At 42.3% G+C, this 18871-nt stretch overlaps 1 protein-coding gene across 1 annotated transcript in view; it reads left to right on the top strand.

The window, feature by feature from the left end:
- Window positions 1-18871, top strand: part of COL17A1 (collagen type XVII alpha 1 chain) — a 62726-nt gene that overhangs the window by 31248 nt on the left and 12607 nt on the right. Inside the window, exons 23-42 of the mRNA XM_083441613.1 lie at window positions 14-76; window positions 651-686; window positions 909-962; window positions 1563-1598; window positions 1771-1806; window positions 5136-5198; window positions 6272-6307; window positions 6693-6764; window positions 7463-7489; window positions 8649-8684; window positions 9593-9628; window positions 9740-9820; window positions 11059-11094; window positions 12867-12950; window positions 14386-14439; window positions 15746-15787; window positions 16715-16756; window positions 17301-17366; window positions 18064-18105; window positions 18507-18629. Of these exons, the coding sequence (XP_083297739.1) occupies window positions 14-76; window positions 651-686; window positions 909-962; window positions 1563-1598; window positions 1771-1806; window positions 5136-5198; window positions 6272-6307; window positions 6693-6764; window positions 7463-7489; window positions 8649-8684; window positions 9593-9628; window positions 9740-9820; window positions 11059-11094; window positions 12867-12950; window positions 14386-14439; window positions 15746-15787; window positions 16715-16756; window positions 17301-17366; window positions 18064-18105; window positions 18507-18629 (1065 nt within the window). The remainder of the gene's footprint in view (window positions 1-13; window positions 77-650; window positions 687-908; window positions 963-1562; window positions 1599-1770; window positions 1807-5135; window positions 5199-6271; window positions 6308-6692; window positions 6765-7462; window positions 7490-8648; window positions 8685-9592; window positions 9629-9739; window positions 9821-11058; window positions 11095-12866; window positions 12951-14385; window positions 14440-15745; window positions 15788-16714; window positions 16757-17300; window positions 17367-18063; window positions 18106-18506; window positions 18630-18871) is intronic.

Below are 18871 nucleotides of genomic sequence, written 5' to 3'. Positions count from 1 at the left end.
TTTTACTCTGCAGGTTCTCCTGGCGAACCAGGACCTCAAGGTCCCCCCGGTGCCCCAGGTTCTGTTGGTCTCAAAGGTAAATTTAGTCCCTAGCAAGGAAAAACAACAAATAAAAAACACACAAATAGAAAAAGCTCAACTGTTATCTATGAAGGAAACATGAGTTGCAACAGTGAGGCTGAACGCATTAATAGTACTTCACTTTTTTACGCCTTGGCTTTATTGTGACGAAGGAAATATTTGAGGCTATTCAGAATAAACTGGGTGTATATTTTAGAATACAATGGAGTAGTTCTTAGTTATCCTCTGTTGTTGTATTTACATACACAAATTCTCTGTATGGTCATTGATGTGTTTTTAAAAGAAATCTATTTTTATCCTAGACCGTAGTGTAGGCTAAGGGTACTTCTAGATGCATCTAATATTGCAAACAGGTTGTTCAGATATTGCAAACATGCTGTTGGCAACTGGTTTCTTTACCTATAAATGGTAAATCCAGATTAAATGGGGGGAAATACAGCCCGGCATTTTTCATGCCAACCATGTTGTCTTGGTGCTACAAAAAGTTGTGTTCATGAGATTACAAATGTATTGTTTGTTCATCTTTAAATCACATAATTCCTGAGCAGTTGCAATGTTTCCTTTTCTAGGTATGATGGGTTCACCAGGTCCCCATGGTCCTCCTGGTAAGTATCATGTTCTCATTATGTAGTTGTAAAATATAGTAAACCCAGGTACTGTAACTGACAGCATCTGGTATATTGCTTCTCCTGGCTGAAAAGTAGTAAAACTATACAAAAGAAAAAATAAAAGAGAGAGCTACAAATAAAATATGTCATCCACTCAATTTTCTGCTTTTCAGAAACTTCATATATTATGTGCTTGACCCTTATTGATTTTCTTTTTAGGTCCTCCTGGGCTTCAAGGATTTAGAGGTGAAGCTGGTATTCCAGGTGGTAAAGGTAGGAATAAGCGCCCAGAGCCCAACTTATTTGTTTCAAGTTATAGGAAAGAAAATAATATATGGTTCTTTTCTGCCACTATCTATTGAGTACCTATAGCAGATAGTTGAATCCCTATCCCAAGGAGGACGTGGGAGCACCTCTTGACTGAAATTAAATAATAAAATGAAGAATATAAGTAATTTAAATGGTGAGGGTAACAGTTTTAAAAAGTGGGTGCATGCATGTGTTCATGGAAAAATAAAGAAGAGAAAGAGAGAGTGCCATGTTCAAAATTGTGTGTATTTTTTAATTTGCTAGTGAATTGACATGTATTGGTAAAAGGCCTTTGGATATCATTGGGAAAAGCCCTTTGGATATCATTTATTTATTTACCCCTCTCTTTACCTAAAAAAGCTCCCAGATTTCATAAAATGAATAAAGACAAGGCAGTCTAATCCAGATTACATTGAGCATTTAAAGATATTTGGGGTGTGTAGAATCCTTCCTTAGGAGTTTAACAAATGCCCTACCTTCTCTGTTCCTTTCATTCCAATATGGATGAATGATTTTACTCTCCAATGTTTTTGCCCCAATTCCATTGTGTTTGTGTGTTTTTAGGTGAAAGAGGAGCCACGGGAGTACCTGGAACCAAAGGTATGCTGGATAATAATATGTGATTCCTCAATAGCTATCAGACACCTATTTCCCCAGTCACTGGGGTGTTCCTTGTATGTTTGCCATTAATATGTTTTTTTGCTTTGATGGGGAAGTTTCAATGTGAATTAATTGCATAATATCATCTTTCCTTTTTGTGTTTTCCTTTTAGGAGATCAAGGAGAAAAAGGACCCCGTGGTCTTACAGGTATGTAGTAAATTATCAAGGATTTTGAAAGGACAACACATGAGCATCCATGCTTGCCCATGATGACTAAGAGGTGTACCTGGAAGGTTGTCATCCTTGACGACAGGCAGGAAGTGAGGGGCTTTTCCCTAGTTCTAAGGAGAACCATGGGCTCCCTCCATTCAAAAGGCAGAAAACCTCAAAGATCAGGAAGGTTTTTTCTGGGAGCATCAGCGACGAAGCAGTTCAGACTGAGAGCTTATGACAGGAACTAAGACTTGGCCACTGGTTCTCACCCAGGTCTTGATGCTCTGATGTGATCTCAAGAGAAGCACCTGCAAGAATTGCATGTTGTATTTTAATCTGATATTGAAGACGGTTACATAGTTCACCTCTTTGGTTCTTATACCAGCAGCAACCCATTAAAGCAGAACTGTGCACATCATGATGACTAATGGACTTCAATGACTAATGGACTTCAATGTCTGTACACTAATGCACAAAGCATGGGAAATAAACAAGATGAGCTTGAGCTCTTGGTACAGCAAACTAAATATGACATAATAGGCATCACTGAAACCTGGTGGGATAAGTCCCACGATTGGAATGTAAAAATGGAGGGATACAATCTATTTCAGAGAAACAGACCAGACAAGAAAGGAGGAGGAGTGGCGTTATATGTCAGGGATGTGTATACCTGTGAAGAGATCCAAGATTTAGAACCTCAAAGCCAAAGTGAGAGCATCTGGGTCAAAATTAAGGGAGAGAAGAATAACAGTGACCTCATTATGGGAGTTTACTATAGATCCCCAAGCCAAACAGAGGACATAGATGATGCCTTCATGGAACAGATGGCCAAGCATGCAAAAGGAAGGGAGATAGTAGTAATGGGGGACTTCAATTACCCGGATATTTGTTGGATGTCAAACTCAGCCAAGAGCATAAGGTCAAACAGATTCCTCACTGGCCTTGCAGACAACTTCATTGTACAGAAAGTGGGAGAAGCAACAAGAGGAACAGCCATTTTAGATCTGGTCCTAACCAATGTCGATGACCTGGTTAATGGGGTAGAAGTGGAAGGATCATTAGGCGCAAGTGATCATGCTCTTCTGAAGTTTACTATACAACGGAAAGGAGCAGCCAAGCATACTAGGACTCAATTTCTTGACTTTAAGAAAGCCGACTTCATAAAACTTAGGGAAGTGCTGGGTGAGATCCCATGGACAGTAATACTAAAAGGAAAGGGAGTTCATGATGGCTGGGAGTTTGTTAAGAGGGAGATAGTAAAAGCACAACTTCAGGCAATACCAATGAGACGGAAACATGGAAGGTGCCTAAAGAAGCCAGGGTGGCTATCTAAAGAACTTTTAACTGAGTTAAGATTAAAAAAGGATGTGTACAAAAAATGGAAAAGGGGGGAAACCACCAAAGAGGAATTCAAACAAATAGCCAGCACGTGTAGACACAAAGTCAGAAAAGCTAAAGCACAGAATGAACTCAGGCTTGCTAGAGAGGTTAAAAGCAACAAAAAAGGCTTTTATGGGTATGTTCGTAGCAAAAGGAAGAACAAAGAAACAGTGGGGTCACTCAGAGGAGAAGATGGTGAAATGCAAACAGGGGACACAGAAAGGGCTGAACTCCTCAATGCCTTCTTTGCCTCAGTCTTCTCCGATAAAGAAAACAATGCCCGACCTGAAGAATTTGGAGCAAATGATTCAGTAGAGAAAACACAGCCCAGAATAACTAAGGAGATAGTACAAGAATACTTGGCTAGTTTAGATGTATTCAAGTCTCCAGGGCCAGATGAACTGCATCCAAGAGTATTAAAAGAACTGGCAGATGTGATCTCAGAACCACTGGCAATCATCTTTGAGAATTCCTGGAGAACAGGCGAAGTCCCAGCAGACTGGAGGAGGGCAAATGTTGTCCCTATTTTCAAAAAGGGGAAAAGAGAGGACCCAAATAATTACCGCCCAGTCAGTCTGACATCAATACCAGGGAAGATTCTGGAGCAGATCATCAAGCAAACAATCTGTGAGCACCTAGAAAGGAATGCTGTGATCACCAATAGTCAGCATGGATTTCTGAAAAATAAGTCATGTCAGACGAACCTGATCTCATTTTTTGACAGAATTACAAGCCTGGTAGATGAAGGGAACGCAGTGGATGTAGCCTACCTTGATTTCAGCAAGGCATTTGACAAGGTGCCCCATGATATTCTTGTAAAGAAGCTGGTAAAATGCAGTCTTGACTATGCTACCACTCAGTGGATTTGTAACTGGCTGACTGACCGGACCCAAAGGGTGCTCATCAATGGTTCCTCTTCATCCTGGAGAAGAGTGACTAGTGGGGTGCCACAGGGTTCTGTCTTGGGCCCGGTCTTATTCAACATCTTTATCAACGACTTGGATGATGGACTCAAGGGCATCCTGATCAAATTTGCAGATGACACCAAACTGGGAGGGGTGGCTAACACCCCAGAGGACAGGATCACACTTCAAAACGACCTTGACAGATTAGAGAACTGGGCCAAAACAAACAAGATGAATTTTAACAGGGAGAAATGTAAAGTATTGCACTTGGGCAAAAAAAATGAGAGGCACAAATACAAGATGGGTGACACCTGGCTTGAGAGCAGTACATGTGAAAAGGATCTAGGAGTCTTGGTTGACCACAAACTTGACATGAGCCAACAGTGTGACGCGGCAGCTAAAAAAGCCAATGCAATTCTGGGCTGCATCAATAGGAGTATAGCGTCTAGATCAAGGGAAGTTATAGTGCCACTGTATTCTGCTCTGGTCAGACCTCACCTGGAGTACTGTGTCCAGTTCTGGGCACCACAGTTCAAGAAGGACATTGACAAACTGGAACGTGTCCAGAGGAGGGCAACCAAAATGGTCAAAGGCCTGGAAACGATGCCTTATGAGGAACGGCTAAGGGAGCTGGGCATGTTTAGCCTAGAGAAGAGGAGGTTAAGGGGTGATATGATAGCCATGTTCAAATATATAAAAGGATGTCACATAGAGGAGGGAGAAAGGTTGTTTTCTGCTGCTCCAGAGAAGCGGACACGGAGCAATGGATCCAAACTACAAGAAAGAAGATTCCACCTAAACATTAGGAAGAACTTCCTGACAGTAAGAGCTGTTCGACAGTGGAATTTGCTGCCAAGGAGTGTGGTGGAGTCTCCTTCTTTGGAGGTCTTTAAGCAGAGGCTTGACAACCATATGTCAGGAGTGCTCTGATGGTGTTTCCTGCTTGGCAGGGGGTTGGACTCGATGACCCTTGTGGTCTCTTCCAACTCTATGATTCTATGATTCTATGATTCTAAGCCATTCCTGTTTGATTTGCAGGTGAACCAGGTTCCCGGGGACTACCTGGGCCTCCAGGTGAAGCAGGAGCTAAAGGATCAGTAGGTAAGTGAAAATATATAATATTTACCTTTCTGGAAGATAATCTACTTCAAACCACTGTCTCTAGGACTCTTGGATCATAAGATTCAGAATAAAAGTCAATCTGAGGAACTGAAATTTAGCTGCCTTCAAAAGACAGAAAGCATTATTTTTTTAAATACAGTTCAGAGTAGGGTCCCTTTCAACTCTACAATTCCGTGATTCTATGTTCCTCGCTGTTGGGGGATGCAAGAGGTGTGACTGGCATATGTGCATGTTTTAAGTCATGTGTGAATGATCTCTTTGTGTCACTTAGTGAAGGCTAACATAGATATGAAAATGTATTCCGGTCTTCTGTACACTTGATCATTGATAAGATTATATTGGCCCAGTTCACATGCCACAGTAAACCATGGTTTATTTGAATGAGCAGTGTGCTGTTGTATGCTGTTCAAAAGTTATCTTGGTGCTGCTCCCCTGCTCTTGCTGCTGCTGCTGCATTGGATTGAAACAAGCCAGAGTCTAGTTTGTCATGCAGTCTGAATCCAGGTTTGTGGTTTGTTTACCTCAAACAAATCCTAAGTAGTAATTCAATAACCAACTGTGGCTACCACTTGCGGGGTTCTGGCTTGCTTTATTCACAGTGAAGCAGCAGCAGAAATTTGGGGTGAGTGCCATGGGCACTTTTAAGCACCAGCACAATACCTGTTCACTTATGTACTATGTATTTTTGAAAGTTGTGCATCTGTTCACTATGCAGTTGAACACTTCTTAAGATATTATAGTGAAATTTTGCATGAGCATTCCTGAGGTCAAGGAGCAGGTTTTCTTCTATGTTTGGATATAATTGGATGCCATTTTGAATCAAGGTGGTAAGCTGAAACTTTAAAAATGGCACTGATTTTCAGATTTCATACAATTCCTGAATATTGTGAGGAATGCAGCTACTAGTATATGATGTACATTATACAAATATACCTTCAGCCAAATGTACTTGAACTTTAAACAATTAGCTATCTTCCTCTGTATGGCTTTGTGTTAAGTAACAAATATATATGATTCTATGATATAACTAACCAACTCTTTTGTCTGTATAGGTCCACCAGGACCAGATGGACGGCAAGGCTCCAGAGGTAGATGGTTGCTTTCTTTTTCTTTTAATTATAGAGAAAAACGTGATAAAAATAACACCAAATGGGTCTGGACATAGATTTACAATGTTCTACCACCATAAATTTTTATGGCGGTAGTATATCTTGCATAGCAAGAGCTTCTACCAAATCCCATGGCACTTAGCTTGCAGATCTCGAATATAGCATTGCACACTTGGTTGGTTATAGTTTTGTTTTTATCAGTGTATCACTTCTTAATATTTCATAGCAAGCAATTCAGAAATAAAATAAGTAAATAAATGAAATAGTAGAGTTCCATTGGTCTGAGTAGCTCTGAATTTCAGTGAACATTGCTGTTGCATAAAATGAAAATACTAATTCTCCAAACATCTTCATTATTTCCTAGGAGAGCAAGGTCTTATGGGATTGCCAGGCCCACGAGGCCCACCAGGACCTCCTGGAGATGCAGGACAACCAGGTAATAAAAGTCAAACCAAACACATTTATTGGTTGTTAAGCAAATGAACAGCCTCTGGCAGGTGTTCTTGTTTTCATGTGGAGACTGCCCTTTGCCACTGAAACATTCTCTTCAAATTGAGGAGCAGAGGTGGAACACTTTGCCTTAGCCTTGAAGGAACATCAGGCTCCCCATAGGAAGAAGAGCAGGGAGACAAGAAAGATTGAGAAGGGGAAAGCAAGTAGCTTGGTTCCCATGAGGGAAAGTGAAAATCCTGGAGGTAGTTTTGGGATAGGAGGATAATCTTAATTCATTCGTATATTCATTTTGCCCAAAGTCATCATTTAATGAGGAGACTGTTTGCAACCTGGTTCATATTCAGCATAGATACTTAGGAAAGGGAACTATACCATTATGGTGGCAGAAAAGTGGTGTTTGTGTAAAGAACTTCTATATCAGCAAAATGAAAAAGGAGGCCAAAAGGGAGGACATTGCAGGTACTGAGGCTAAAAATGACAAACACATGAAGGAAGAGTTAAGCAAGTAGGTACAAAAAAGGCAAGGGCTGATCATAGATGTACTGAAAAGGACTAGGCAGCAGTGGCTTCCATTTGGGATGCTGTTGAATCAGCTGAAAAGGCCAGGTTCTTACTTGCTGAAACTAAAGACCATGGTTGTAAATTCTGAACCTCTTCAAATGTTTGCTATTGTTTTCCTAGGTCTCACAGGACTTCAAGGACCACCAGGTAAATACACTGTGTATGGAAAGAGATCAGCATTAAGTACCTACTAAACACTGAAAAATGCTGAATTTGGTGCAGCAGATAAGGAAGGTTCATTTTAGTGGGAAACAATAACTGCTTAATGCACAGTTGTCATTTACAGAGTGGCAGATGTAACCACATGGAGAACTGGTCTCCTGTCATACCTAGCTATGGAAATTTAGATAAGTGGTGAGCCTAGTAATTCTGGGATTACCACATAATTAGAGGTTACCTGTTGCATGTTATCTTAACTGGATCTTCTTTAGTTGTACATTGCCTTGTGAGGGCTATGCCCTAAAAGCAGAATATAAATGGCATTAACATGCAAGCAAGCAACTGCATCTCATAGAATTGTAGAGTTGGAAGGGATCCTGAGGATCATCTAGTCCAACATACTGCAATGCAGGAATCTCAACTAGATTTATATGTGACAGATAGCCATCCAACCTCTGCTAAAAAACCTCCAAGGAAAGATAGTAGGACTGTGTTCCACTGTGGAACAGCTCTTCCTGTTAGAAAGTTTTTCCTGATGTTTAGTCAGAATCTTCTTTCTTGTAACTTGATCCAAATGGTTTGGGTCCAAGCCTGTGGAGCAGGAGAAAACAAGCTTGCTCCAGCCTCCATATGACAGGCCTTTCAATATTTGAAAATGGCTATCATATCTCCTCTCATTCTCCTAAACATACCCAATCCCCTCAGCCATTCCTCATAAGGCTTGGTTTTCAGACCCTTTATCATCTTGGTCACCCTCTTCTGCACACGTTACAGCTTGTCAATATCCTTATTGAATTGTGGTGCCCTGTGGTTACATCTACCAAGTGGTGCATTCCAAATGATCCATTCAAAATATCTGAGAATGGGGGTATAGATCGCACTCCAAGTACTGGGGGACTGATATGGATGGACAGAAAGGTGTTTGCATGTTTATGAAAGAATCTGTATCCTTTGAAAACAAATGAAAATGAAACAAAAGCTGGCTGCCTTTTGCAATATCTGGGAAGGGTATGTGTGAGAGAGATATGCCTTGCAATGAAGGAACTTTGAATACACGATTCTTTATGGTCCAGTATTATAGCATTCTCACACACACTGTGATGCATGGTATTTTGCATACTGAATTTTCATTTTTAACTCTCTGCAGGACTCACAGGCAATCCAGGCCGACCAGGAGCTAAAGGTGAGTAGAGATGAATATTAGATGTGCATGTTTTCAGTAGAAAATGCTCTTGTTCATACATTCAGACCAGGGCAACACTGCAATAGCCAGGCTATTTAGTCCCTCAGATTGTCCAAGAACCCCTCTGCTGCACAGTTAGCCTGCACACTGGACTCTGCCCTCTGTGACTACCTGTCTTAATCATGCAGAGGCTCCTGTTTGTGCAATTCCCTGTTCCTCAAAACAAAAGCAGGTGGGAAATCATTCTGTTCAGGACCTTAGGTGTTCTGGTGTTAATGTGGAGGCCTCTATTATCTGCCCAACCAGAGGGACTCATGCCCTTTCTCATCATACTACTATTACAGGTCTATGCAGCTTGAATATATGAACCAGGGAAAGGTGAGGAGTAGAAGCAAATAATTGCCCCTACTCTCTGCTGTCAGCTACAAAAGTCTCACAACCTCTGGCTTTGGATAGGGATGATGAGAAATATGGAGTACTACTGATTGCTCACAGGGCCTTCTCTAGGGTTACATATTTCAAAAAGTGAAAATCCAGACACAAAAACACAAAAGTTGTTGAGCCAAACATCAACAATGCACCCAAGTTTCCCCAGACATTTTAAACAATTTTTGGAAATTCCGCCAGGATGCTATTTCCGAAGGGCAAATCCTGGCTATGTCTGGGAAATTTTGGACATAAGGCAGCCCTATCTTTTCTGATAACAGATGCATACACTTAATTCTGACAATCATTTGGGGCAATTGCCATTAGAGCCACTTTTGTGCCCTTATACCAGCAATTCCAAATCTTACTATAATAATCATCATTTGGCAAAGTATTTAATGGCACAGATATATCATGGGTCATAAACTTGTTTTCATTGAAGCCCTGGTAACATCTTTCCCTTTCCTTTCCTGTTTCCTCAGGTGAACCAGGCGCACCAGGCCGGGTTACTACTTCAGGTATGTATCACTGCTGTAGCAGGAAAAGTCCCATGCCTGATAATTGTCATACTGCCATGGTGCTATAACCTTTCTTCACAAAGTGATTTATGGAACTTTTTGCTATTTCAGATGGTGCATCAACTATTTCTGTCCCAGGACCTCCAGGTCCACCAGGGGCTGTTGGTCCTCAAGGCCCACCAGGTGTTCCAGGTGAGAACCTTTTTTAATTCCTTGCCCTTTTTATTTGCTTTATTCCTAATATTTCTCCATACGTAGGGATGAGGGAGAAATCTGTTCAGTTTACATTTAAAGCTGAATTTTTCAAATACATGCTTTCTCAAACAATATGAGAATCGAAACATAGCCATCCTTTGAAATTTTCAATTTTGTGATGCAGTTCTTCAACCACCTAATGTTCACAAAATGCATATGTTTTAAAAAGGTTTGCATAACAACCCATATATTCATGAAAATACCTAACATAAAAGATGTTGTATGAGGATAAATTGCTTGCACAAATGTTTATGTTAGTCAAAACGGCAAATTTGTTTATTAGGAGAAATCTGCACTAAACTGCTGAAGAATTATGAGGATTTTTAAAAAGAAAATTCTCAAACTGCTGCTGATATGCTGAGAACCAAATTTTGAATAGAAAAATGAAAAACAGAAAGAACTGAAATTTACAGATCTTTCTGCTTTCATTTCAGTAATTGCTCTCAATATGGATCTTTACAGCTGTCTGCAAAGACTTGCTCCTTACTTGTCTCTCATTATCTGGCCAATGTTCTGTTGAAAAGCTGATGATGGGACTGGATTTCCGGCTGATGCTTATAGCTTGAGAACCTCTTGTAGAGGAAACACACACACACACAAATACTATTATGTATTAGCATTCCTTTTGCCTTAGTGATGTATGGTTTTGCCACTGCTTAGTATTATTTCTTGCGCTGTAGCTTCAGAAAACACATGGAATTGGAATACAACAATTTTCATGCGATAGCATCCACATTTGTGTGAAGTGATCCCCAAACTTACCCATCAACTGGAATCTATCCCTTTCTAGAGAAGAGTACACTCCTTTCTTTCTCAAACTAGCATACCTGCTGTAGCTGGAATTGCCTACCAGGACCTTTTCATTCAAGTACCTTCTGTTTTCTCTACTCAATGAAACAGAGAATGCTCCAGAGGGCATTCCAAAAGTAAAGGGTGTTTTGGTGGGAAGTACAAAGAGAATAGGACAATGGGAGAAATCATTTGTTTCAAAGCTATCACCCACTTGACAGTTGTGTACCATGCCAATGGCTATCAAAATCTGTTGAAATGTTTAACTCAGCCTTTCAGGAAGTTATATTATTTGTAAGTTTCTGCTCCATTTCTCAAGAGGAGCTTCATCCACTAAGGTTGCTTTATTCACTAAGGTGATCTAACTTTCCCCCTTTTCCCCTAAGGTCCTATTGGCCCAGCTGGACTTCCTGGATCTCAAGGTAATACATTCAGTGCAACTCCATCTTTGGATTCCTTCCTTTGTTTTCCAGTCCCTGTCACCGCCCCTTATGATGTGTTTTTCCCTGTGCTCCACTTTAGCTCATCTTCTTTCAGCCTCTTCTGAAAGTTTCAGGGAGGTCACCTCCCTGAAACTCTGCAAAGCACCTCCTCCCTGAAACTCTGCTTTTCTCCATAGTCTTTCTGCCCCAGCCTAGCCTTGTCCCCCCCCCCACACGTTGCTACTTTGTGCCATCCTTATTACTTGTCTATCAAGCTGTGTTTCCTTCTTTCACACTGTGTTTTCCTTCTTTCGACAACCAGCTTCCATAAGCTTTCCTGCTAATTTCTGTCTTGCTGACATCTGTGGTGCGCTTGGTGGAGATGTGGGGGAGAACCTTCTCCAGGGCCATGTCTGAGCTTTGAAACATCCTGCCCAGAGAGGTCTGCTTCACTCACTTGCTGATGTTTTTTCACTATTTTGTGAAGATCTTTATTTTCTGACAGGCGCTTGACCTGCTGAACTGATCATTGTTTTATTGACTCTCTGGAAAAAGAGATGGTTGGGTTTTTTTGTTACCTTTTTTTGCTCCTCCATTCTTTTCTGTTTCCTAGGCTTTACTGTTTTAATATTTGCTGTAAGTTTCAGAGAAAGGGGTGGATGAATGAAAATAAATACAGTGTAGATGGCAAATGATACATTTCCAGACACAGTGTATTAGTGACCTACAAGCCATGTACAGTGGTACCTCAGGTTACATATGCTTCAGGTTACATATGCTTCAGGTTACAGACTCTGCTAACCCAGAAATAGTACCTTGGGTTAAGAATTTTGCTTCAGGATGAGAACAGAAATCGTGCTCTGACGGCATGGCGGCAGTGGGAGGCCCCATTAGCTAAAGTGGTGCTTCAGGTTAAGAACAGTTTCAGGTTAAGTACAGACCTCCGGAATGAATTAAGTACTTAACCCGAGGTACCACTGCAGAGGATCCTTTCCTCTGCGTATAGTAGACTAGAAGATTAGCAACAATAGCTCAAGTAGTACAATCCAAAAACAAGTCTTCTGCAATCTCTTACTTTCTTTATTTTCTCCTTTTTTTGGTACTACCTCCAAAATTTTTGGTTTAGTTTGTGTGGTGAGGAAAATTGATTATCTAAGGACTTTGTCATGTAATACAAATTACAGATCTCCTACATGCATGGCACTAAAGGCAAGGTGATGATAACACTATGGGTATATGTTGGTGCATATACATGACCAATATATGTGGGTGGGTGTTATGCTGTTTCCTACAAGGAATCATTTTCCATGCATGAGACCTATAGCACATCAAGCAGCCATCATGCTTTTGGCAGACCTGTTCATTTAAGTAAGCGTTGGGGAACCTTCAGCCCTCCAGACATTGTTGGATCTCCAACTTCCATCAGCGCCAAAAAGCATGATCAGGGAGGATGGCATTTGTAGCCCAATCGCATCTGGAAGACCACAGGTTACCCACACCAACTGAAACGTCATTGCAGTCTTTCCACATTTGTCCACATTGAGGAATCCCCAGGTTTTTCTGGCCTTATCTCTCTCTGCAGTATCATCATTGCCATGTAAGACACATAAACGGAGGACCAGTTCAGGTCCTATCTAGATTAGGTTTAAGCTAAAAAACATAATGCCTACATGCATATTAGTTGGAAACCAGAACCTGACAACTTGAGTTTCAACCAGTGTGCTTATTTGTGCTTAATTAAATAGTCTGTCATTTCTTATGTTCTGATGCAGGTCCTCGTGGTGAGAAAGGTGACCCAGGTGAAGCCACCATTGTGGAAACCGTCCGTTCGGGAGTTGGTGCTTCAGCTGCTCAAGGTAGAGAAAATTGTCTCTTCTACGCTTCTGTTTGTGAAGTCAACTCTTAAAATACTGGCACTTTCTAAGAGACTGTTTATGCCTTCAAATGTTCTTGTGGCCTGTTTCCGCCCTCCCAAACAAGCCATAAGTCCGGGTTTGTATGACATAACAAGCCAGACCATGGCTTCTTTTCTGGCAGGGTGGCAGCAGTAGGAATGGAGAGGAGTGAATTACCCACAATTTTAGCAGTATAACCAAGGGCTAACCCACACTTCCTCTTGTCTTACTGCTTTTTCCCAGGAAAAACTGCTCTTTAGCACTCAGTCAGAGCAAATGTCAATTGAGGTTTCCCTCAGATTGCCATTTGTTCCAATCTGTTGCCAAAGAGTGGGTTTTCTTTTGGAAAGAAGCAGGCCAAGGGAGAAACCATTAAGACCCACTCAAGCAGAAAACCCCTTAGACCTGTGCATTCTAGGCATAGCCTAGATGAGATAAATTTGGATGAGCCCCAAGTTTATTTTAACTGTAATTTAATGTGACACATGTACCAGACCATTATCTTTACTTTGGAGCAATACACTTTTATCTCCTTTTCAAAACCAAGTCAAACCAAGCCCAAACCTACTTATTGCTATAAAATAAGAGGGTGAGTGGTCATTTAGAGTCACTGGTTTGTTTTAGAGACAGGGGGATCCTGAGTTAATTGAAATATCATTTTACTATATAGACCAAGTCAGATACTTAGCCCATCTAGTTTTCGTTTATTGTATTGGGGGTTTTTTTGTTATGTTTTGCTTGCAATTTACCCTGCCAAAATTTTCACTTTCCTCTCAGCTTTCCTCATTCTCAACTTTTTTCCTTAAAAGAAAGGAAAAAAAAAAGACAGTTATTTTACACTTAATCTTTGCCCCATGCCTCACACTTCAAGCAGGATAGAATGTTTCTTTGGGCATTGTCACAAGATACTACTTTTTAGTGTTGGTCGTGTCACTTGTGAATGTTCGTGTGGATTTCAGTATGGAAGTGAACAACTTTCAAGACAGTTGAATCTAAGTCATGCTCAGAGTAGACACTTTGAAATCAAGGGACTTGGGTTACTACTTCTTCTTCTTCTAAATGTATATACCATATACCACCTTTCATTTTGGGAAGAAAGACCAATGCAGCTCAAGGTAAGCTAAGTCTATTGATTTCATCAGGTCTGCTCTGAATGCACCTTAGTTAGACAGAACCCAAAGTGTACGTTCTAGTCAATGGAGCCTCTTTCATTTTGATTTATAGACACATGAGATGATTTAGCCATCCTTTCAAATACAACTGCTGTCTGGTTTCCTTTAATATTTTAACCCGTGAGATCATTTATTATTATTATTAAAAGCAGCCCTTTTCTGTTTCTAAAATAAGCTGCGGTAGCAGCAGTTGTGTAATACTTCTGTTTCCCTTTTTTGTCTAGTGGTACCAGAGATGCAAGGACCGCCAGGACCCCCTGGACCGCCAGGACCTCCAGGTATAGACTCTCTATTCTGTACTAGCATATAAGTGAAAAAATGGTGGTGAGGAAGCTAAGTAGAAAAAAAATAAGCATGCTGTAAGTCTTCCTATACTAAAAAGGGAATTTCACACACAACCACTTTGCAGTTTATATTTCTATGTACTTTTTTATATAAATATTCCCGATGGCTTCTAATCTGTCCCCTTGATAGTCTTGACAGAAAACCAGCAGTTTTCTAATCAGCGTGATATAAAGTGAACTGAAGCATTTCATAGACACAAAGAGAGAAAGACAACATACACATTCAACAGAGTGCCCAGAAATCATGTTTATTTTAGCAGGTGGCAAGAAAAACAAGAACTGAGCTGCTGCCGTTAAAAAAAAAAAATCAACATTGCAATACCTCGTATTCTGTTAGAATAAAACCTTTGTAAGAAATAAGCAGGGGCGCGGGTGGCGCTGTGGGTAAAACCTCAGCGCCTAGGGCTTGCCGATCGTATGGTCGGCGGTTCGAATCCCCGCGGCGGGGTGAGCGCCTGTCGTTCGGTCCCAGCTCCTGCCCACCTAGCAGTTCGAAAGCACTCTTAAGTGCAAGTAGATAAATAGGGACCGCTTTATAGCGGGAAGGTAAACGGTGTTTCCGTGTGCTGCGCTGGTGCTGGCTCGCCAGAGCAGCTTCGTCACGCTGGCCACGTGACCTGGAAGTGTCTCCAGACAGCGCTGGCCCCCGGCCTCTTAAGCGAGATGGGCGCGCAACCCCAGAGTCGGTCACGACTGGCCCGTATGGGCAGGGGTACCTTTACCTTTACCTAAGAAATTAGCTACTTAAAGAGGTCACATTTTGTGTAGTTAAACTGCTGTACAAGACTTTGCAAGATATAACTTCTGAGTTGACTATGAACAAAAGTGTGCCTTAATGAATATAAAGATTTAAAAACCTGGAAAGTTTGATAAACAGTCCTTTAATATTAGGTCAGACAGAAAAAAACTGACCTCATCAGGCAGCATCTTTGTTATGAGGTAGCAGCAGGAAATGTGTACAATGTGCTACATCCTAGCCTGTGGACAGCCTTATATCTCTGTCAAAGTCTATTGCTTCATGCACGTGCCTAGCCAGCCATGGGCTGGTAGGTGGTACACTCTATTTGAGTCCCTTATCCATGGCTGCCACATGTCCAGTGACTGTGTGAATAGGCCCTAAAGCTGCCTCTATTTTTGGAAGTCGGTAGGTATGGAGGGAACAGAGAGGCAGGATAGAACTCCAAGCATTATGAAAAGAAATGGGAGTCCAGTGTAATACTTTCCCCTCTTTTTCCCCCAGGCGCTTTTGTTCAAGGCCCACCAGGACCTCGTGGCATACCAGGTAAAAAGGGCTTTTGTTCGATTTAAGAACTTCCCTTTGAAGGATTTTCAAAAGCTGCTCTATTGTTTTGGTGAAACGCAGTTTTAATGCACAGGTTTAATCCCCAAAGCATTTCTGAAGAATTTGTTCAGTGAAAGCACAAGCTGATCTGCCTGTGTGATTTCCAGACTTCCCCCTCTCTTCCTTCAGTAATAATTGACAAGTCTCAGACCATGTGTGTGATTACTTGTGACTTGGGAAGTAAAATGTGACTTCAGTATGTGATAGCCTTGGTATATGCTACTTCAGAATAAAGCACTGTCCTTTGTCCTCACCCAGTTGGTTTTAGGTCCCACCCACCTGTCCCTCAGAGGGCTGGCAAGATAAGAATCTGGCCCTTGGGATAACAAAAGTTCCACACTCTTGCACTAGATGATGTTGAACTCCGGTGCCAACTCAGCCCTAATCACCATAGCCACTGGTTAGAGGTGATGGGAGTGGAAGCCTTACTCTACAGACTGGTGCAGTTGTATAGGAGACTGAGTTTGCTAAGAGGGTTATGAATGTAGGTAGAATGAAAGCAGGAAAGCAGAAGAGAACAGGTCTCTAAGGCTCAACTTTTCCTTTGCTACAACCTGACCCAGAATCAGCTAATGCTGCAAAGTTGCTGGAGCTAAGTGGGTGCAGACTTGAACATTAAAAAAAAAAGATGATCTGGCATATCCACCAGCAATGGTGCTGGTCTTAGTCTATTCTGCTGGTGTGAGGGCAAGAGACCCTGAGTGTTCCCCATCACTAAGCACCAGAGATCTATTGGGCCTTTCTTAATTGCCAGTTTACTCAGCCCTCAGTAATTGAATAACTCTTTAAAAATTTTTCCTTATGGGAACCAGGAGCTATTGATGCACTGTAATAACCTGGTTGTGTGGTTTCTGATCTTTCTCACAGGTGAACCAGGTCAGCCAGGTCTACCAGGAGCCTCTGTGTCAGGTGAGTCTAAATGCACTCTCTTTCTTATCAGCCCCTTCCTCTCCTGCCTCTGAGTCTGACCTGCCCTCTTCCACAGCCTCTTCCTGATCACTAAGCCCTGTTTCCCCTTCAGCTTCTGACACCACCTCCCCCTAGTCTGTTCCTCCTTCTCCCTCTGACCACTCATTGTCATCCCACCACCAGGCCTTTGGCTCTGAGCCTTCTTCCCTGGGGGTTTCCCAGCTGCTGCCTCCCCTCCCCCTACCCGCCACTTCTCTGCATCCAGCCAGTCCATGACAATCAGCCTTCACCAACCTGGTGCTTTCCATCCATTTTGGTTAACAATTCCGTCAGCCCCAGCCAGCAGGGTCATAATGATCAGGGATGGTAGGTAGGGAGGGCACCATGTAATGTTACATGTAATGTAACATGTAATGTAACATCTGGAGGGCACCATGTAATGAAGGAGGCTCTAAACAATACAATGTCACATGTGAAGCCCCTGTTCTCTCCACCACCCCCTCTCCAGATTTCTCACCACCATCTCCCTGATTCCTGTTTGCAGGTGCTGGAGTTGCCATCCAAGGACCACCTGGATTACCAGGACCACCTGGGCCCAAAGGAGAGAAAGGTTTGTGAAGAGCACTGAGCACCCTTTTGCGTCTTGAACTTTGTGTGAGAGGCAAAATCTTTGGCTTCTGGCATGCTGTGATGAGCCTTGCTCCTAGCTGTAAAAGTGCCTAGCTATGATGTAATGTAAATCATTGTGGGTGACCCTCTTGAGAAAGCTCTTTTGCTGCTTTTCTTACCTCTTCCCACAGGGCAAAATAGATGGTTACAGTTCTCCTAAGCCAGGAGTGGGGAACCTCAGGCTTAGAGGCCAAGTGTGGCCCTGTAGGCTTTTCTGTGTGGCCCCCAGGACTCTTTCCAGGCCACCCTCCAGTCCCCATGCCATGCCCTTTAACCAGCCCTACTTCATCCCCTCGAGTGGTTGGAATGTGTCCTTGAACTCAGACAATGCCTTTTGGTTTCCTGTATTGAGGAGAGATGGGTGGGTGGAAGGGTGTAAAAACTAGCCTACTGTACAAAGGTAGTATTTGTGGTCACTGCTTTGCCCACTTTTGCCTCTGAGCCTACCCACCACTGGCACGTGGCCCCCAGAAAATTGTCCTGATGGTAATGTGGCCCTCGCTCTGAAAAAGCTTTCCCACCAATGTGACTTGGACTTTTATCCCCAGAAGGAGTGCAATTAGAAAGGTGGCCCATGCAGTCCACAGGCTTGCTGAATGGAGTCAATGGACACATGTTTTTCTTTGTTTTCCTGTTAGGTGATGCAGGTGTACCAGGAGCTCCAGGCATCCCTGGAGGAGGTAAGATGACAGCATCAGTAATGTACACTTTTGTATATAGTATAAACCATCATAGCCACCCCTAGTGTTAAAGCTTTCTGAAATGTATTGCGTCTTCTTCCTGGGCAAATAAAATAAGGCAATTCAGCTCACAGAGCAGGGCTGAAAATCCCACTCATGCCACAGAGATGCTGAAGGACTCCATGTCTCTGAGGAGTCGTGGTCTGGGGCCATGACAGGTTAAGGAGGCCTGTCATTCTCCTGTCATGTGGCAAATGCAGGCTTGTGAAACACACACAGTTGCTTTGTAATGTACTGTTTCATCCTATGTGTCAGTATAATGCACTTAAGTGCAATGGTCTTTTTAGGCTGTGCCTTGCTTCCATAGTAATAAAAACAAATCAACTTTTGTACTTCTGCAGCTGGATCAAGAGCATCTCAGGGTCTTCCAGGTCCCCCAGGTCCTCCTGGACCTCCAGGCCTAGGAATCAGTGGAATTAGTTCGGCCCGAGACATTCAGCTGATGATCGCTGAGTACCTGCAAAGTAAGTCACACACCTTTTGTTAGAGTCATACTATCATGCCACTATCTGACAGCACTCAGTTCAGACACCTTTGGGGGGTTTGGGGAAAGTCTGGAGCTTGTTTGCCTTCTGATCATCTAATATCTGATTTATTGTGGACATTTCAGATTGCAGGTAGAAGGGGGCTGGAATGCCTCCTGCCTCCTGCCATGCAAAACTTAAGTTTCAATATACCCCAATGAAATTTTCCAGTTAAACCTTCA

Source organism: Podarcis tiliguerta (assembly GCF_965153285.1).
Source record: "Podarcis tiliguerta genome assembly, chromosome: 5".
Classification (NCBI taxonomy): domain Eukaryota; kingdom Metazoa; phylum Chordata; class Lepidosauria; order Squamata; family Lacertidae; genus Podarcis; species Podarcis tiliguerta.
This window is presented reverse-complemented; position numbering and strand designations above follow the sequence as displayed.